This window comes from Triticum aestivum, chromosome 7A (genome assembly GCF_018294505.1).
Source record: "Triticum aestivum cultivar Chinese Spring chromosome 7A, IWGSC CS RefSeq v2.1, whole genome shotgun sequence".
Taxonomy (NCBI): Eukaryota; Viridiplantae; Streptophyta; class Magnoliopsida; order Poales; family Poaceae; genus Triticum; species Triticum aestivum.
The window spans coordinates 270,029,653-270,051,443 of record NC_057812.1 but is presented as its reverse complement, the minus strand read 5'-3'; the positions used below and the strand labels follow the sequence as shown (position 1 = coordinate 270,051,443).

Genomic DNA, 21,791 nt, shown 5'->3' with positions numbered 1-21,791 from the left:
AGTCAAATTCACTACTAAGCACCTACATTTTTCTTGTAACATTGTCATTTTTCTCTTTTTAAAATGCTAAGCACGTCCATAACCATCAACAGATGAATCAATGCATGCATATATACTTATATATATAGTCATATACTATTTGTGTAAAATAGAATGTGTTTTGAGTCATAAATTTGCAAATTATTATTACGTCATTTTCAAATTCGCGTCAACTTTGGTTTTTATGGTATATACCGAAACCATACCGAAATAATTTGGTATATACCGAAACCGAACCGTATTTTAATTTCATACCGTATTTACCGAAGTATTAATACCGTACATACCGAAAAACCGTATAAACCGAATCATGTAAACCGAATAAACCGAACGCACAGGGCTACCGTCCGCACCCGCATTGTGAAGAAACGGCAGCGGAGGAACACACACGCCCTTGCCAGAGAGCATAATCGGGTGGTCCGTGCATGGCCAGACTGCCACCGAAGAAGGAGAAGGCGGACAGCGACGGTGAGTACTGCTCCGGCGACGAGTAGATTCGGCTCGATCCGATTTGAGATATGATAATTGAAGGTGTCTGGTTGTGAGAACGCAAATTTAAGGCTTGACCGGTCAGTGTCCACGGACACGTCTGGGCGTGGCCGCTGGGCCAGATTTGCAAAGTCCGGCTGTGGATGCTCTTACAATGTGAGAAGAACAATTCTCAAACTATAAATTTTATTTCAAAATATAAAATGAAAAATGAAAAAAAATACTCCCTCCATTTGTAAATATAAGTCTTTCTAGAGATTTCAATATGGACTATATATGGATCTATATAAACATAGTTTAAAGTATATATCTACTCATTTTGCTCTGTATATAGTCCATATTAGTATCTGTAAAAGACTTATATTCAGAAACGAAGGAAGTATAACATAAACGGGTAAGGTAAAATAAATCTGGACAGATCAATTTACATATTTGTTTTATTCCAGTATATTTTCTCACATACTCCAGTACAATAAAAGTTTTCTCATGCAAAGTCTGAATCGTCTTTCCGCCATGGTCAACCCGAGCGTTGCTAAGTGCGCAGCTTTGGCCTTCACTTGTTAATGTCCCTCCGATCAGGAATGCATGCCAGATGTAAGCCCGCATGTTACGCGGTGACTGCCAAGAGGCGAGTCACCTGATCTCGGTCCGGCAGTTCTATGGGGCTTGAGCGATGCGGCACAAAACCTTCACATTTTGTCGATCGAAAGGGTTGCTCTGAAATTGCATTTGACATCGAGACGTTTGCAGAAGAGTTTGGTATGGACAACAAGTTCACTAAGAAGAAAAAGATTGAGCGGCATACAGATGATAATCCTTAAGGGAAAAGGCTATTTCACTAAACAAAGGAAGCCTATTTGGCCGATTTAGGAGACCAGACGTATGATCCTTCACAATCAGGCTCAAAGTCCTTGTTGGAAATGTTTTTTAATAGCAAATAAGGGCTCTGCCTAATGCATTCAGAACTTTCTTTTTGTGTATAATTTAATAAAGAAATAGCAATTATTCATTTCATTTCATTTTTTTGCATTGGTAGTTCTTTTTCATTTGAAAGGGCAGGCACTTACCTCACACACACCCCCTTAACCTTGGGGCGATCTCTAACCCTAACTCGGAGTGGCATAGCTCAGAAGGAAGAAGAAAAAGTACGACAAATGGTAGAACATATTCGCTTTTTTGGCTGAATTTAGATGGTATTAGTAGATCAACTGATTAGCAATATAGTCATGATGAACACGGATGATGGCCCCCGCAAAAAAAAACACGGATTGATGGACCGGATGGTTTCACTGGATATATCTTGGTTTAGAATGTGTTGTACTGCTAGTGATATGGACTACCTGTTGTTAGTTCATATGTTGTCGGCTGCGTACGTTTGTGTGTGCCACAGTTATCACTATTTACTTAAGTTGTCCTGTAACTTATACTACCTCTATTGAACTGCAAAAACGTCCGTCTTATATTATGAACTGCAAAAATGTCATTTTAAGTTGTTCATGATATGTTAGGAAATGCTTCTCCCCACCCCACCCCAATCCCAACAACCATGTTACTCCGTTAAACATGCACTCCTGTAGCACTCTTATTTATGTTTTTTGATGTTAGTTGGGGATATCTTATTAAGACATCACACAAGCATATATAATTAACAAATAGTCTTCCTCTGATACAAAAATTCAACCTTGTTGTGTCCACAAGGCAGGGTATTATTCCAAAAATGTAACCAATTTAATCCAACCGTGTTCTGTCCACAAGGCAGGGTCTTATTCCAAAAATCCAAACGAACTGCCATGACAGAAACTGTCACCCCTGCCCCCCTAAACGCAGTAAAAACCGCTCGCTTCGTTCGTCCTTTCTTTAATACCCCCTCCATATCAAAATATAAGACGTTTTTTACATTATCATAATGTCAAAAAATGTCTTATATTTTGATATGAAGGAAGCATAAGATAAGATAAGAAAACTGCAGGGCAAAAAACTAAATTCAGAAGGTTCTCATACCACCAGGTAGCCAGGAAATACAACCTGAGACATACAGCAGACAGAATCACAGGTACCAATAATTTCCATGTGGGCTTATTGCAAGTTAATAAAAAAGGGGGCTTTTCCTCTGTCTACGCTAAGACAGATTTCTCCCGGTGTTGAAATTGGCCTTGGTTTCAGTGACCATCTTCCTAAGAATCTAGTTAGCCTTGGCCTCAATGACCCTCCTCGCAAATGATGGCAAACAAAACGATGCGGTGTGGAACTCGGAATTGTAGAACTTGAGCGGCCCCTTTGATTTTGTGGAGTATTCGTCCTCCTCGATGCTGAAGACGGGATGCTGGAAATCAACACTAGGTCCCTCCGTGGAGCAGAGCATGAAACCTATCACTCCGCTGCAACAACAACCGAGAATCATAAACTCGGTGGCTAAAGAAAGGAGAACCCAGTTCGATCACATAGAAGACAGGATCAGTTGCGCATACCTAGGGTATGTGGGCACCGTAGTCCATGCGTAGTTCACCGAGCCTTTGAAAACCTGGCGACAGTTGGTGACAATGTCCTCTATGATGTGCATGTGCAGCCATATGCTCTCCGCCTGGGTGCAGACGACCCCGCCCGGACGCAGAGCCCTGGAGACGGACTCGAAGAACGGCTTCTCGAACAGCTCCTGGGCACGGCCTACCGGGTCGGAGGAATCGACGATCACTGCATCATAGGTGCCCTCTGGAGCATTCTTCAGGAAGGCGACGCCGTCGCCGATGTGCAGGGACACGCGAGGGTCCTCGAACCCGAGGGCCAGACGAGGGAAGAACTGCTTGGACACATCGACCACCATCTTGTCGATCTCGCAGATGTCGATCTGCTCCACCGAGGAGTGCCGCGAGACCTCCCGCAGAACGCCGCCGTCTCCACCCCCGATGACCAGGACCTTCTTGGGGTCTTTGATTGAGCAGAGAGGGAGGTGGGTGATCATCTCCTGGTAGGCGCACTCGTCCCTCTCCGTCACCTGGATCACCCCATCCAGGACGAGCACCTTCCCGTAGGTGGAGGACTGGAAAACCAGCACGTTTTGGTAGTCCGACTTGCCTTGAAACAGGACCTTCTCCACCTTGAGCGAGTGCGCCTCACCGGGCCACATGGGGCTGATCTCGGAGAACCACCCGGGGATGACGGCGGAGATCCCCGCCTGCTCCCCGGCTCCGTCCGCCGCCGCAGCGCCCTCGCCCTCCCGCGCCCTCTTCGCCGCCGTCTCGGCCTCCATCCCAAAAGCCTAGAGCGCGACGACGGCGAGACGAGCTCGGCGGCTTGGGTGGATTTCGTCGGCGGCGGCGGCTAGGTGTAAGGTGGGGAGGGATGTCAGCCTCGGCCTTGAGGTTAGGGCTTTATTCCCTCGGGATGTGTCGGCGGCGGCTAGGGTTTTTCTTTTGCCTCCGCGTGAAAAGCATACGGCTGGTATTCGGGCACTCGGGCTGCATCGGATGCCGCACCTGTGTGGGGACGTGTCAACGTGGGACCATCCACCGCTTTGCCATCCGAGCTTATCTTTTGCCGAGTTTTCTCTTCGTTTTCTTCCCGATTCTTTCCGGTCACGTGCAAACCATTCATGCCCAACCTTGCCGTTTTTTATTTTGTGCTAAACTTTAATCATAATCATAGATTTAAGAGCAACTCCAACGGAGCAACTCAAATGGATGGCGTATTTGTCTATTTTTTGTCCGTTCAGATCAGTCGCACACCCGACGTCCGCTCAGTTCTACATTCGGATCGACAGTGCGCCCAATGCGCCGATCCATTTCATGTCCACATCAACTTTAAAAAAAGGCCTGCGGCCGATCATGCCAGCGACCATGTCTCATCATGCCGGCACCATGTCAGCGCCGGCATACAATGTCGGCTTCAGAAAATATCATCACAGTTCATGCTGGCGCACTCGCCAGTCGGCAGGCACACATGCCAGCACACAAAAAAGGGTGGAACTTGAGTTCGACCACACCATCGCGGCCCCGTGGTCATGCGAGCACACCTGCCAGCATACAAAAAAGACGGCGCTCGCCGTCATAGATCACTCGTCGTCGAACTTGAGCATGTCGGCCTGCATCTTCTCGAACCACGACCTCTTTCTTGGCGACACGGTGTTGAGATCCACCTTCATGATCTCCACTCCGGTCATCATGCTCGCGAGAGCCACTTCTTTGGCCTTGGTCTTGGCGTTGACGGCCTCGATCTCTAGCATCTTGGCTTGCTTCTCCGCCTCGAGCTCGAACATCTTGGCTTGCTTCTCCACGTCCATCTCAAGCCTCTTCCTTTGGATCTCCATGAAAGCGTCCATTTGCTCTGCATTGAAACGCTAGCGCTCCTCCTTCCTTGGGTCCTTTTTGTTCATCATGCCCTCCACGCTTGCGATCAAGGCGTTGGATGTCGCATCCCGCTTGTCCTTCTTCTTGGAGTTGGTCTTCCCCCGCGGCCATGCCGGCTCGCCCTCCCCAACCTCCTCCACGGTTTGCTTCCCCCCATGCGACTTGAGGGCGGCATATTGCGCCTTGAACTTCTCCTCATCCTTGATGACCTGAAAGCAATGGGAGAGGTTGAAGCACTTGCCATTGTATTGAACCTTGAATGTCTCCAGAGTTTGAAATGCCTACAAAATGTTTCCATGCAAGCATATGGGCAAATGATATGCAAATGAACACGCAAGTATGAATTTGATGACACAAAAGAGGGCGGCTTGCTAGCATACCATGTCTTGCATGACAATGCCGCTCACGGGGCGGGCCTTGACGCTCTCAAGAGTGGCGTAAAACTTGTTGCACTCTTGTTGGATCACCCTCCATCGCTTGGAAATGGACACCCACCCGCGCGTACTCACAAGTTGGTAAGGCGGAAACTTCTTGCGCTCATGAAACTCTCGGTGGACACGCATCCAAAAGGTTGAATGCTTTTGTTCGGCGCCTGTCTTGGGGTCTTGTCCAATGTCTCGCCAACACTCGCAAAGAAGTTTGTCCTCGACCACTGTGTATGCCTTCGTGCGCTTGCTCTTGCGCTTCGGCTTAGGACCAGCGGCTTGGTTGGCGAGCTTGTCCTCAAACAAGGGCTCCACTTCGGTGTCGCACTCGTCCTCTTTCTCTAACCCGTAGTCGTCCGGGAACTCATGGTCGAGTGGGAAGCCGTCCAGGTCAATGCCGATTGATAACCCACAAGTATAGGGGATCGCAACAGTTTTCGAGGGTAGAGTATTCAACCCAAATTTATTGATTCAACACAAGGGGAGCCAAAGAATATTCTCAAGTATTAGCAGTTGAGTTGTCAATTCAACCACACCTGGAAAACTTAATATATGTAGCTGTCGGGACCCCGATTCTAAGTCACATCAATCTAGCATGTAACACGTCATATCACTTTGCGGCCTCACGCACGGTATTCCCACGGGTGTCTCCTTACCTGGCCCGGGACCGTTTGCGCCTTTTGGCTCACATATATGATAGTGTCGCTAGCATCCATATGATAGAGAACCCGGGCCGACATGACTAGTCGTGAACCCAAAGTGGCACTAACTTACGGGGACAGGCATACATGAAACAACATCGAGCATGTCGGTCATCAGCGTGTGAATCCGGGCTGTAGCAACTAGGCTAACAGGACTCCGGGAATCTGGGCTGTAGCAGGCTAGCAGGACTCCGGAGATCACTGCGTGACATTTCCCCGAAGGGACAGACACAGAAACGATGTGAATCACATGCCGACCAGTCTAAGTGTTCCGGAGCAGTAGTGTTGGGCTATCAGGACTCCGGTGAACCGGGCTGTAGCGGACTACCATGGCTTAGTGGAAGCACGACTGCATTTCCCCACAAGAGAGGCTACCAAGAATAGACAACTAGGTTGTCGGATCCCACACATAGCAATACACGTCACACGTACGCATAACATGCAAGTATGTGTTGTACAACATGGCATCAAAACATAACTCAAACTCATATAGATAAAGGCCCAGAAGAGCCACATAGCACAATACAAACAGGGGTCTCATGACCCATCATTCAGAGCATACAAGCAACGGAAGCATTACATGTATGAGTACAGACATCTACAAATGAAAAAGGTTGAGAAGCTTGACTATCTACAAGTCCCTCCCATGGTACAAGATCGTAGCTGAGGTAACAACCTACTCGTCGAAGTCCAAGCGGAACTATTAGTGAGACAGATGTCTCATCTGTAAAATAAAACATAAATAAAGCAAACGTGAGTACAAAGGTACTCAGCAAGACTTACATCAGATCCTATCATACATGCATTAGTATCAAAAGGCAAGGTGGGGTTTAGTTGCAGCAAGCCGGCTTTGACTCAGTGGCTATCCTGTTCTATGACTACGAGTAAGTCCTTTGAGGTAGGAAAGCGCACATGAGTCCACTAATCACCACATCAATACACTACTATGGATTCATTCCCATCTCCTTACGAGAAGGCCATCCATAGCACTCACACTTGTCTTGAGCAGTTTAGAGTATCCATTTCAAGTTGTCTATGTACCACGTAAGCATCCAAGAAGTCCATAACCGCGGACCCGGCTATTCGAATAGATCATGATAACCCTGCAGGGGTGTACTTCGTCACACATGCTCTCGCCACTTACCGCCATGTACATGTCATGTATCTCGGCAACCTTCAAGCGGAAACCTGGCGAGGGTGTCGGCCACGACCTGACTAACCACACAAGACTCTAGTCCAGGTTTATCGCCTATTCAGGTTCCATCCGCAAGGAGATCCGGCCGGGGTGTCGCTCACGACTCCAAACGATGTGAGCAGGGTTCCCAAGCCCACCATCCGGGTGCCACTTGGTACACCGTGCCACTGTGTGTAGTCTGTCCCAAGCCCACCTAGCCGGGTGCCACTTGGTAGACTACTAACACTACCTACCAACACCAGAAACTAATTGCAACTCCTGGACAGACATCAAGTTGGTTAATAAGTCGAGAGGGGCACTTAAGCATTCCAATGTGTGGTAGTAGCTAGTCATTGGACGACATACACAGAACGCAGTGCTTAAGGACGGTTTCAGTGAGACAACCCACCATGTACTCCTACATGGCCTCTCACCGCCACCTTTACCAAATCGTGTTCACACACTTAACTCTCAACATCAGAACATAGCACTGCACTCCAATTCATTCCCAATGAATCAGACCTGACATACTCTAAGCAATAGCAGGCAATGCATGGTAGGAACACAACATGGCTCAGTCAACTCCTACACATGCTAGTGGGTTTCGACTATTTACTCTGGCAACGACAGGTCATGCAGAGGAATGGGTTCAACTACCGCAGCATAAAGTAGGAGTTGAATCGTTGTTGTCCTAATTCAATAAAAGAGAGCAGGAGCGAGAGGGTAGGATTGTATCGGAATGAACAAGGGGGTTTGCTTGCCTGGTAGATCAACAGGGGGCACTGCTCCTTTGACAGGTACTCTGGATCGGTCTCCGGAGCAGGACCTATCGAGAACGAACGGTGTCGGCAATCAATACACAAGCATATGCAACAATATGATGCATGAACATGGCATTAATATGTGATGTTGTTTGAGCTAATGCAACTAGCATTCATTTGGTTGAAGTCCATGTGAACCAAAGGTTCAAATGCATCTCCAAAATAAGCTCTTATAAATGCCATTCATGTGTTTTCACCTATAAAGTAGGTATAAGTTGGTTTTTCATGCATGAAAATGGCACAGATGGATAGATTGCATTTTTCTGATAATTTTTCATATATAAATTATTTCAATCTGAGCTACGGTTGAATTTCTATGAATTTTAGAAGTTTATATCATTTTTTGGATTTTCCTAATTTATTTTTAAACCAGAAAATGATTAATTGCGTTAGCATGACAGTGGTATGACATCAGCGAGTCAAATGGGGCTGACCAGGTCAAACCTGACGTGTGGGGTCCACACGTCAGTGTCACAGTTAATTAACAAAGGTTAATTAGCACTAACACTAACATAACTACAGATTTAGTCAGAGACGGGCCCCACCTGTCATTGACCCATACGGGTCAAATCTGGTCAACTGGGGGGTTCAAACCCAGTCAACCTGCCGGCGTTTAGCCGCCGGCGAGGCCGAACGCGGCGGAGGGCTCGAGATCGTCGCTCCGGCGACCATTCGGGCGACGGAGACCACTGACGAGGAGTTGGAGCTCGTCCGCGTCGTTTGGAGCAAACGGGAGGTTGCGGGGGTGCCGGAGCTCACTGGAAACGAGCTCGAGGCGGCGGCCGGAGTTCGGCCGGGTGCACGCGCAGCGCTGCGGTGCACGACAGGGGCTGCGGTTGGCGGCGTGGGCTTGCTGGGGGCTGCTGAGCGTGTTGGCGTGCGCGACCGCAAGCTGCGGTGTCTAGGACGACGACGGCGACATGAGCGGCGGCGAGGAGCTACGCCGTGGTGGCAGACGGGGCTAGAGGGCGCCGGAAGAGCAGGGGAGAGGGGGGGTTCGACGGGGGGGCTCACAGTGGATCCTGCGGAGGCGTCAGCGAGCTCAGGGGAGGCCCGGAGCGTGCAGGGCGGCGAAGGAGATCTTCGGTGGCCGGAGATGAAGACGACGACGACGGTGGCTCTCTAGGGCTTCCCGCGTCGCGTGGCTCGACGGAGAGGTAACATACGATGGTGCGGAGCTTGCAGACACGGAGAGAGGGCGAGGGGGAGGCGGTAGCTATGACAGCGACGAGCTGCGGCGACGGCGGCGCTCGGTGGCGGCACAGTGGTGCGCGCGCGTCGGCCACGCGTCCGGCCGACTTGCGCGAGGACAAGGACGACTGGCACTGTGCCAGTGGGCCGGCTAGGCTGCACAGTGCCAGGCCGCAGGTAAGCACAGGTAAGCATTTTTTTTCCACTTTTGTTTTCTTTTCTATTTTCTGACATTTTTTTTGACTTAATAACAATACTAAATCATTTTATTTTCTTCTGACATTTTTTGTAGGGACCTAAGGGATTAATCCAAAGCCCCTCACCAAAATTCAGAATTTTTGGACATATATAAAATATATAACATATATATCCAATGCAAATAATTATTGCATTAATTCCAAACGGCCAAAATAAATATTTATGAGCTCCTAAAAATATTGGTTTGAAATTTACCTCTGACCAATATTTACAGAGAGCAACATGAACATTTTCTTGGGCCTTTTTGGAGCAATTTTTATTTGGGTCATTTCCAGAAATGATTTCTGAGGGTTTCACAAATCCCTATTTCAAATTTAAATGAAATTTAAACATGACGAACACATGACTGGCTAGTCTAGGTCATACGAGAACTAGGGATGTGACAACTCGCCCCCACTCGGAAGAATCTCATCCCGAGATTCAGGAGTTGGCGGAAAGAAAGTGGGGTACTCAAGTTGAAGACGATATTCTCGCTCCCAAGTAGCTTCTCTCTCGGAATGATGAGACCATTGAACCTTGAGAAACTTGATGTTATGATGTCGAGTGACACACTCTGCTTGATCAAGAATGCGAACAGGGTACTCTCGATATGTGAGGTTATTTTGGAGATCAAGCGTCTCGTGGTCCACTCCGCGGATGGGATCCGAGAAGCAACGCCTGAGTTGAGAGACATGGAAGACATCATGAACTCGAGAATGATGTGGGGGTAGTTCCAACTGGTAGGCAACCTCTCCTCGTTTAGCGAGAATGCGAAAAGGACCAATGTAACAAGGAGCCAACTTGCCCTTGATACCGAAACGATGGGTGCCCTTCAAAGGAGTAACCCAAAGGTAAGCCTTGTCGCCAACTTCATAAGCCACTTCCTTATGATGACGGTCATACTGGCTCTTTTGACGAGATTGGGCTGTTTCCAAATTCTCACGAATGATGCAAACTTGCTCTTCTGCCTCCTTGTAGGATCGAAAGTATGTCTAGAGGGGGGTGATTAGACTACTTGACCAAATAAAAACTTATCCTTTTCCCAATTTTAGTTCTTGACAGATTTTAGCAACTTTGGACAAGTCAAGCAATCTTAACACAATTCAAGCAAGCATGCAAAGAGTATATGAGCAGCGGAAAGTAAAGCATGCAACTTGCAAGAATGTAAAGGGAAGGGTTTGGAGGATTCAAACGCAATAGGAGACATGGCTATTTTTGTCGTGGTTCCGATAGGTGGTGCTATCGTACATCCATGTTGATGGAGACTTGAACCCACAAAGGGTAACGGCTGCGCGAGTCCACGGAGGGCTCCACCCACGAAGGGTCCACAAAGAAGAAACCTTGTCTATCCCACCATGGCCGTCACCCACGAAGGACTTGCCTCACTAGCGGTAGATCTTCACGAAGTAGGCGATCTCCTTGCGCTTACAAACTCCTTGGTTCAACTCCACAATCTTGTCGGAGGCTCCCAAGTGACACCTAGCCAATCTAGGAGACACCACTCTCCAAGAAGTAACAAATGGTGTGTTGACGATGAACTCCTTGCTCTTGTGCTTCAAATGATAGTCTCCCCAACACTCAACTCTCTCTCACAGGATATGGATTTGGTGGAAAGAAGATTTGAGTGGAAAGCAACTTGGGGAAGGCTAGAGATCAAGATTCATATGGTAAGAATGGAATATCTTGGCCTCAACACAAGTGTAGGTAGTTCTCTCTCAGAAAAAGCAAGTTGGAAGTGTAGGTTTGTTCTGATGGCTCTCTCCACGAATGAAGAGGGGGTGGAGGGGTATATATAGCCTCCACACAGATTCTAACCGTTACACACAACTTGCCAATCTCAGTGGGACCGAATCGATAAACTCGGTCGGACCGATTCAACAAAGCTAGTGACCGTTAGGAGATTCGGTGGGACCGACTTGCAAATCGGTAGGACCGATATGGTTAGAGTTAGGGCATAACGTAATCTCGGTGAGACCGATTACACAAACTCGATGAGACCGATTTTGGTAATAAGCTAACCAGAGAGTTGGTCGGGTAAACTCAGTGGGACCGATTGCTGATTTCGATGAGACCGAAATGTTATGAAAGAGAAATAGAGAGTTTACATTGCAATCTCGGTGGGACCGATCGCTCATCTCGGTGGGACCAAAACATTATGAAGGGAAACAGAGATATTACAATCCCATCTCGTTGAGACCGAGATCCCTATCGGTGAGACCGATTTGCCTAGGGTTTGTGGCAGTGGCTATGACATTTGAACTCGGTGGCGCCGGATAGAAAGAATCGGTGGGGCCGAGTTTGACTTTTGGTTTAGGTCATATGTGGATGTGAGAAAGTAGTTGAGGGTTTTGGAGCATATCACTAAGCATTTTGAGCAAGAGCCTCATTAAGCAACACCTCATCCCTCCTTAATAGTATTGGCTTTTCCTATAGACTCAATGTGATCTTGGATCACTAAAATAGAAAATGTAGAGTCTTGAGCTTTGAGCTTGAGCCAATCCTTTTGTCCTTAGCATTTTGAGGGGTCCACTTTTCTCATCCATGCCATGCCAATCATTGAGCTTTCCTGAGATATTAATCTTGAAATAGCATTAGCTCAATGAGCTATATGTTGTTAGGAATTACCAAAACCACCTAGGCATAGTTGCACTTTCAATCTCCCCCTTTTTGGTAATTGATGACAACATATAGAATAAAGCTTCGACAAATGATAATAAGAGTGAAAACATTGTCGCCTTGAGAAGTATGTGAAAAGCAAGAGCTCCCCCTAAATTTGTGCATAGTTTAAGATTTGCTTTGGACTGCAAATGCACATTGAGTTAGGATCATGGGTAACTCTTCCATGTCACATACATCTTGGTGGAGCGCTCAAAATGATAATAATTAAATACATGCACTCATCACCAAGTAAAGTGGATGATCATATGGGGATATAAAAAGATAATGTCATCCAACAAGCATTAAGGTAGCATATGATCAAACACATGATCATCCAAGTATCACACAAAAGCATAAAGTATCTCAAACAAGCAAATAAACAAAGTTTAACCACCAAACAATAAGAGAGAACAAAAAGCAACACTCTCTCTCGAAGCCTATGATCTATACATTTTCTCCCCCTTTGGCAACAAGTTACCAAAAAGTTCATAAAAATGCATAGTGCTAGATCAACTCTCATGCTTGGTCTTCAGGTGGTGGTGTAGATAAGACGCCAAGGATGAAGGCATCAGTTGATGTAGATGGAGCTGGTGGAGTGGATGTTGGAGCTGGTGGCACTGAAGCTGTAGCTGGTGCAGATGAAGTTGCTCTGGTGTCTATAACAGGCACTGCAGCAGATCTCTGTCCTCTGGACACTCTAGCAAAAGCATCAGTGGTAGACTTGCCCTTCTTCTCCTGCACTTCATCCTGAAGTTGCTCAACAACTGACTGGATCTCAGTGACCTTCACATCTAAATCATAGAACTTCTGCTCCATGATCCTCTCCAAGCTCTCCTAGTTTTGAGTCAGGGTGGCCAATCCCTTATCAATCCTCAGAGTGGAGGCAATCAAGTAGACAAGCTGATCTTGCTTGATCTTCAGAAGATACTGAGATGCCTCATCAATGGTTGGCATCTTTGCAGCCTTTTCAGTCCTTGCCTTCTCCCTCTTTGCTTGTGCATGCACAGAAGATGGTTCATTTTCATCCATCACCACAGTGTTGTCCTCAAAGTCTGGGTAGATGGGCATGTGTTCCTTGTCCAAGAGATATGTGCCAGTGCCCATCTTGGAGTTGATTAGCTCCTGGATCTGTGGGGCATACCCACAACTTCTCTTTTGATCTACAACTGTTCTGTTTATGGTTTCCACAATTAGGCTCATGATTTTGAACTTTTGAGGCACATCAAATATGTGAAGCAGGTTAATTGCATGGCCTCTGATCATCTTGTGATCATGTGACTTTGGCAGAAGAGTGTGCCTGAGGATCCAGTTGATTGTTGGCAAACCTGACAGAAGATAATGTACTGATCCAAACTTGTGTGTCTCAAGAGCAGCATCTGGGATCTCTTTGTACATATGTGCCATGGTGTTGTGATCGTTCTTCTTCTTGGCATAGACACCCAAGTCATCTTCATTCTCCTCAGGAGCATTGATCAATTTTGCCCATTCTTCAACCGTTGGCTGGTACCTAGTACCTTCAGACATCCAAACAATCCTTCCATATGGGTAGAAATGAGCTGTGGAATAGAACTGCATAATAAGCTCATCATTCCACTTTGTGAGCTTCTGAGCCACAAACTCATCGACTCCACATGCCTTGAAACTGTCATATACACCAGGGAAGTGATCTTCATTTTCCTCAATGAATTTCCAATCAACCCATCTCATGTCACACACTATGGGCTTCTTGTCAAGTAAAATTGTCTCATAGAAGTCCTGCTGTTCCTTTGTATGGAACCTGTAGTCCACAACAGTCCTTCTCCTAGTGGCATATGGATCAGACTCTCTCCATAGCCTTAAACCTGAATCCTTCCTGATTTTCATGTTCTCTGCAACTGGGTGAGCATCATTGTGATCTGGAATTTTGGGCTTCAACTTTCTCAACACAACAGAATCATCTTCTTCTTCAGTAGCTTGAGGCACTGGGGCCTTGTTCTTCTCCTCAGCAGGGATGTTCCTGGTGCTCCTCTTGGGTTTTAGCTTTGGAGCTGGAGCAGCAGTCTTAGGAGCAGTATTAGGCTTAGATGGAGCAGCCCCTGCCCTTATAGCATCTCCCATAAGCTTTTGAGCTTTGGGTGCCGGTGCTGCATCCTCTTCCTCTTCTTCAGGATCTTTCATTATTGAAGATCTTCCAAGCACTCTGGAAGTGGTCTTCTTGACCCTTTCCTTCCTTTTCTTTTCTGCCACAACCTGTTCTTTGGGTGCAGATCCCAAAGTCTCTTGAGTGGATGTTCTGGCCTTTGACATGGGAACTCTCTTGGCAGGAACCTTTTGCTTCATTCCTGGTTTAGTGGCAGCAGCTGTGCCATATTCCTTTTTCAGGACTTTCCTTTTTGAGGTGGCCTCTTCCTCAACAGCCACATAGTCCTCATCCTCAGAATCTGAGGTTCTCTTCTTTCTGGTCCTGGTGGCTGCCTTAGGCAAGTTGCTGGGTGTACTCCTGCTTCCCTCATCAAATCTGCTAGAGGGACTAGTGCCCTCACTCATGTTCACTTGCTCCTCAGACTTGTTCTGACTGTCACTCTGATCTGACATGGTGCAAACGCTGACAGCAGACCCTGTGAATAGATTATAGATGAGGTAGATTGGATAAGCATCACAAAGTACAGAGGTTTTTCCAAAAGAATGAGTTAAAAACTTAGTTTTAGTTTTCCATAGAAAGCATTTCGGATCTACTGATTTGAAAACTCAGTGATACCGAGGCAGCTTTTGGAACCTAAACTAGTGAACTCGGTCAGACCGAGTCACAGTTCAGTGGCACCGAGACTGCTAGGGTTTCACAAAGTATTGAACTCGGTCACACCGATTTGCAATTCTTGGTCAGACCGAGAATCACATGTGCAATGGCCTTAGCCAAATCGGTGGAACCGATTTCAACAACTCGGTTGGTCCGAGATGATTTCAGCGGAAACCTAACCCTAAATTTTCAATACACAACTAGATTACGGAGTGATTTCGTTGGATAGAGTGATCTCAATCGTGGCAAGATACATGGCAAAACTATGTGCTAAGAATCGGAGAGGGATTAGCACAAGGATCAAGTCCATACCCTAAGTGTGGCGATGGACCTGCGGTGGGAGGCAGCTGGCGATGAGGAGGACGATCTGGAGACCCAGGGAGGAAGAGCAGGCCGAGCGCGGGTGAAGGGGTTCGGAAATTTTTTCAAATTTTTGCCCGGGGATATATATATCCTGACCCTGTTGGTGTGACCAAGTGTAACAACTCGGTGGCACCGAGATTCATAACTGCAAGTAGTTACTGAAACTCGATGTGACCGAAAACTTCAAATCGGTTGCACCGAGATTGAAAACCTAGATCGACTTAGTGATCTCGGTATGACCGAAATGGATGAATCGGTCAGACCGAAATGCACAAAGAAGTTTTGGAAGTTTAAGTCTATGACGAATCAGGGACTCCGAGTGCTCCTCACACAGAGTGGTTCGAATCTGACTTGATCAAACTTTGTGATGTAGCATGAATAGAGTTTGAGACGAGAAAAGCATAGATAGCTAGAGAAGGTTCTTAGGCATTCTTGTCCATCCACTTGGCAAAAGAAAAAGGAGCCAAACAATCAAAACAACAAGTGGATGTCCTTGAATGAGTAAATCATGCAACCAACATGCTCACACAATAAAATGGCAAATGAAATATGTGGCAAAGCATGCACAACCAATTCTAGCATCTATCAAGCAATTGGCGATGACTAGGTCATCTATATATGAGTATATTGACTTAGGAGTCAAATGAGAACATTTGATCATAGGTCATACTCATCGTTTAAGCACAAGTGGGGTTACCACTTTTACATGAAGCGTTGTTGTGTTCACACCATTAGAGTTGCTTTAGCTCAATTCTTAGAGTAAAGCTCCCCTAGATGTGAGATCCCCCCTAAGAGGGATGAACTAACCTTGGTTTTTGTTGATGATGACTTCATGTAGATGTTGAAGATGTGGATGCTCAATGTTGATGTATATCATTTGGAGCAATCCTTGGGAGTGAGTTGCACTTTCAATACCTACACGGGTTAGTCCCACAAGGAACAAATAAGGATACCCATAGACATAGAGTGATGCACACACAAGATGATGTCTATGAAAGCATTAGGTTACCTTGTCCCTTGTCTTACCAACAAGAGGGTTTGTGACTCCTTGAACTAGTGCAAGATGTGGAAGTTGATTGCACTTGTTTTTGCCAAAATGATAAGAGTGAAGTATGTTGGCGGAGTCACTCTCAAGAACTCTCTAGTTCTTCCTCTTCGGGATCCACATCATCTTGATGGGAATCCTTGGAGTTGCAGTCATACTTGATGAAGTAGAACTTGATGTAGTCTTGGGAACCCACTTGACCAAGGCCTTGGGTGCTTCTTCAAATGCATCAATTTCCCCTTGAAGCTTATCCTTGCCTTTTTGCTTGTGGTCTTGTGGTGGAAGATCATCTTGAGCTTGTGTCCCTTTGAAGGAAGTAGGATCATACTTCTCTTGTTGAGGAACAAACTTCGTCTTGGGGTATTGATCTTCTTCCCACTCAACTCCATTGGCATTGAACTTTCGTTCAAAACCAACACCTTGGTTCTTCCAGTGCCTTCCTTGCTTGCGTACAATTTCCTTGAATTGCTTACTCCCGGCAAGGCTCTTCTAAACAACTTTCTATATAATTCCCTTCAATAAGCTATTTTCTTGCTCAAGTGTAACTTGGCTAAGAGAATCATTAGTGGAATCAAGAGAACTACTAGAAGCAACAACATTAGATTTAACATGATGATTGTCACTACTAGAGGAAGAATCTTTCTTGTTCTTGTTACTAGACTTGACTTGAGGCATGTAAGTGGATAAGAGTAAATGCTTGGCAATGTAAGAAGAACTTTTCTTGCGAATATCATTATTGATTGCCTTTAAGAACTCATGCTCTTGCTCAAGGTTGAGCTTTTCAAAACGTAATTTCTCATGAGTCCTTAAAAGTTCTCGATGATCTCCTAAGATAGTTTCATGAGCTAACTTAAGAGTGTTTAGTTCTTTAGTTAGAAACTCAATCTTCTCCTTATCATTGTCATTCGTTTTATCTTGATTAGCATGATTAATTGACGTTTCATCATAGTATTCATCACTAGAGTTGTCAACAATTAAATCATCATCACCTAACAAGTCATCTTCATCACTATTGAAATCAACATACTCGGGGTGTGATACCTTTGGGCCTTTAGCCATGAAGCATCTTCCAAGTCCTTCATTTGGTGAATCAAATATGTCGTAGGAGTTGGTTGACACAAGTGCTAGACCGGCAACACCTTCATCTTGAGTATATTCGGAGTCAGAGTGATTGTCGGAGTCGGAACCGGATACCCATTCACCAACATGAGCTTGATGTCTTCGTTTTGTGTAGCTCCTTGATGACTTGTACTTCCTTTCCGAATCCTTGCTTCTCTGGGATGTTCTTCATTCATAACGATCATCTCTACTCCTTCTCTCTCTTGATGGTGATTCTTCTCTTCTACTTATTCTTTTTGGAGAATCTTCTCTTCTTTTGTAGGGTGTCGTACACTCATTGGAATAGTGTCCGGGTCTTCCACAATTGTAGCAATTTCGCTCTCGACTAGAAGATCTTTTGTCACTGTAGGACCTTGACTTGGAACTTCTCTCTTTGCTTCTACTCTTGTAGAACTTGTTGAAGTTCTTCACCATTAGGCTCAATTCTTCATTGAAGGTTTGTTTCTCACTTGATGATGTGGGAGCTTCACATGAGGCTTTGTAAGCACCACTTGACTTGTTATGGAGCTCCTCCTTATCCTTGAGTGACATCTCGTGAGCAACGATTCTTCCAATGACTTCCGTTGGCTTGAGATCTTTGTAATTGGGCATCATTTGGATCAATGTGCATACGGTATCATATTTTCCGTCCAAAGCTCTTAGGATCTTCTTGATGATGAATTTGTCGGTCATCTCTTCACTTCCTAAGCCGGCGATCTCATTTGTGATAAGAGCAAGCCTAGAGTACATTTCAGCGACACCTTCACCATCCTTCATTTTGAACTTGTTAAGCTGACTTTGAAGCACATTGAACTTGGATTCCTTGACGGAGTCGGTACCTTCGTGCATATCAATCAAAGTATCCCAAATTTCCTTTGCATTCGCAAGACGGCTGATTTTGTTGAATTCTTCGAGGCACAATCCGTTGAAGAGGATATCACAAGCTTGAGCATTGTATTGCAGCATCTTCAACTCTTCTACGGTAGCTTCATGGTTCGGTTCTCTCCCATCAAAGAATTCACCTTGCAAGCCAATACACACAATAGCCCATACGGCGGGGTTATGTCCAAGTATATGCATTTTCATCTTATGCTTCCAACTAGCAAAATTAGTACCATCAAAGTAAGGACCTCTACGGTGGTAGTTTCCCTCGCTAGACGCCATACTCTCCTAGGTTGTGAAACCAAGGCTATGACTTCCAAAAGCTATGAAAATCAAGGCAAATGGTGACCAAAGCTCTCATACCACTTGTAGGATCGAAAGTATGTCTAGAGGGGGGGGTGATTAGACTACTTGACCAAATAAAAACTTATCATTTTCCCAATTTTAGTTCTTGACAGATTTTAGCAACTTTGGACAAGTCAAGCAATCTTAACACAATTCAAGCAAGCATGCAAAGAGTATATGAGCAGTGGAAAGTAAAGCATGCAACTTGCAAGAATGTAAAGGGAAGGGTTTGGAGGATTCAAACGCAATAGGAGACACAAATGTTTTTGTTGTGGTTCTGATAGGTGGTGCTATCGTACATCCACGTTGATGGAGACTTCAACCCACGAAGGGTAACGGCTGCGCGAGTCCACGGAAGGCTCCACCCACGAAGGGTCCACGAAGAAGCAACCTTGTCTATCCCACCACGGCCATCGCCCACGAAGGACTTGCCTCACTAGCGGTAGATCTTCACGAAGTAGGCAATCTCCTTGCCCTTACAAACTCCTTGGTTCAACTCCACAATCTTGTCGGAGGCTCCCAAGTGACACCTAGCCAATCTAGGAGACACCACTCTCCAAGAAGTAACAAATGGTGTGTTGATGATGAACTCCTTGCTCTTGTGCTTCAAATGATAGTCTCCCCAACACTCAACTCTCTCTCAAAGGATATGCATTTGGTGGAAAGAAGATTTGAGTGGAAAGCAACTTGGGGAAGGCTAGAGATCAAGATTCATATGGTAATGGAATATCTTCGCCTCAACACAAGTGTAGGTAGTTCTCTCTCAAAAAAAGAAAGTTGGAAGTGTAGGTTTGTTCTGATGGCTCTCTCCATGAATGAAGAGGAGGTGGAGGGGTATATATAGCATCCACACAATTTCTAACCATTACACACAACTTTCCAATCTCGGTGGGACCGAATCGATAAACTCGGTCGGACCGATTCAGCAAAGCTAGTGACTGTTAGGAGATTCGGTGGGACCGACATGCAACTCGGTAGGACTGATATGGTTAGGGTTAGGGCATAACGTAATCTCGGTGAGACCGATTACACAAACTCGGTGAGACCGATTTTGGTAATAAGCTAACCAGAGAGTTGTTCAGGTAAACTCGATGGGACCGATCGCTCATTTCGGTGAGACCGAAATGTTACGAAAGAGAAACAGAGAGTTTACATTGCAATCTCGGTGGGACCGATCGCTCATCTCGGTGGGACCGAAACGTTACGAACGGAAATAGAGAGATTACAATCCCATCTCAGTGAGACCGATTTGCCTAGGGTTTGTGGCAGTGGCTATGCCATTTGAACTCGGTGGCGCCAGATAGAAAGAATCGGTGGGGTCGAGTCTGACTTTTGGTTTAGGTCATATGTGTATGTGAGAAAGTAGTTGAGGGTTTTGGAGCATATCACTAAGCATTTTGAGCAAGAGCCTCATTAAGCAACACCTCATCCCTCCTTAATATTATTGGCTTTTCCTATAGACTCAATGTGATCTTGGATCACTAAAATAGAAAATGTAGAGTCTTGAGCTTTGAGCTTGAGCCAATCCTTTTGTCCATAACATTTTGAGGGGTCTACTTTTCTCATCCATGCCATGCCAATCATTGAGCTTTCCTGAGATATTAATCTTGAAATAGCATTAGCTCAATGAGCTATATGTTAGGAATTACCAAAACCAACCAGGGATAGTTGCACTTTCACTCCTGAATCATGTCCAGTCCAAAGAATTGTCTTTCACCGGTTTCTGACCAGTTCAAAGGTGTTCGACATCTTCGTCCATACAGAATCTCAAAAGGAGCTTTCTTGAGACTGGATTGGTAGCTATTGTTATAAGCAAAATCAGCGAAAGGAAGACACTTCTCCCAATCCATACCGAATGAGATAACGCAAGCTCTAAGCATGTCTTCGAGAATTTGGTTGACCCTTTCCACCTGACCACTTGATTGAGGGTGGAAAGCGGTACTGAAGGAAAGATGGGTGCCCATGGCAGTTTGGAAACTCTCCTAGAAATGAGAAGTGAAAAGACTACCACGGTCTGAATTGATCTCTAGTGGAACACCATGAAGTGAAACTATTCGAGAAATATATAAGTCAGCAAGCTGACTAGCTGTGATATTCTCTCGAACAGGTAGTGAGCCACTTTGGAAAGACGATCAATGACTATGAAGATAGCATTATTCCCTCTCTTGGTCCTGGGAAAACCGGTGATGAAGTCCATACCAACTTTATCCCATTTCCACTCAGGAATAGCTAAAGGATGAAGGGTGCCAGCAGGTCTTTGATGTTCTTCCGTAACGCGACGACAAACGTCACAGTTAGCAATGAACTCGGTGATTTCTCTCTTCATCCTAGTCCACCAGAACCTCTGGCATAGGTCCTGATACATCTTAGTACTACCGGGATGAATCGTGAGAGGAGATTCATGAGCCTCCTTAAGTATTAGTTGTCTTAGATGCTGATTCTTAGGAACTACCAAGCGGTTCTCAAAGAAAACAACACCTCGATTATCCATAGAGAAACGACCAACAACCCCCTTATTGATGTTTCTCTTGATGCAGATAACACCCTTATCGAACTTCTGGTCAGTAAATAGTAATGATCCGATCCTCAAGGGTAGGTTTCACCGCCAAGGTAAAAAGGAATCCATGAGGAGCAATGTGAAGGTTAAGCTTACAGAATTCCTCAAGGAGAAATGGTTGGCCCTGCTGCAACATGAGATTGTTGCAATAGGACTTACGACTTAGTGCATCAGCCATGACATTGGCTTTGCCTGGGGTGTAGGTAATCCCTAAGTCGTAATCTGAGATCAACTCCAACCAAGGTCTTTGCCTAAGGTTCAAATCTGGTTGGGTGAAGATATACTTGAGACTCTGGTAATCGGTGTAAATCTCGTAATGCTTACTAAGAAGGTAATGTCGCCATGTCTTAAGTGCATAGACTATGGCTGCAAGCTCTAGATCATGTGTAGGATAATTCTCCTCATGTGGATGCAACTGTCAGGATGCATAGGCAATCACATGACGATCCTGCATAATAATGCAACCTAGTCCCTGTCGTGAGGCATCACAATAGATAATAAAGTCCTTAATGAAATCTGGTGGCACAAGTATGGGAGCAGAAGTCAGGCGTCTTTTCAGTTCCTAAAAGTTGTACTCACATTGTGGGGACCACTCAAACTTTTTATCTTTCTTGAGAAGTTCCGTGAGAGGTTTGGCCACTTTGGAG

General features: G+C 45.6%; 1 protein-coding gene across 1 annotated transcript; it reads right to left on the bottom strand.

The window, feature by feature from the left end:
* Positions 1-2,492: 2,492 nt before the first annotated feature.
* LOC123152085 (spermidine synthase 1) lies at positions 2,493-3,939 on the bottom strand. Its single transcript, XM_044571693.1, has 2 exons — positions 2,997-3,939; positions 2,493-2,906 (listed from the first exon to the last, which is right to left on the bottom strand). The coding sequence occupies exons 1-2, from the start codon at positions 3,773-3,775 to the stop codon at positions 2,711-2,713; spliced, it is 975 nt and encodes a 324-aa protein (XP_044427628.1). The 5' UTR covers positions 3,776-3,939; the 3' UTR covers positions 2,493-2,710.
* Positions 3,940-21,791: the final 17,852 nt, after the last annotated feature.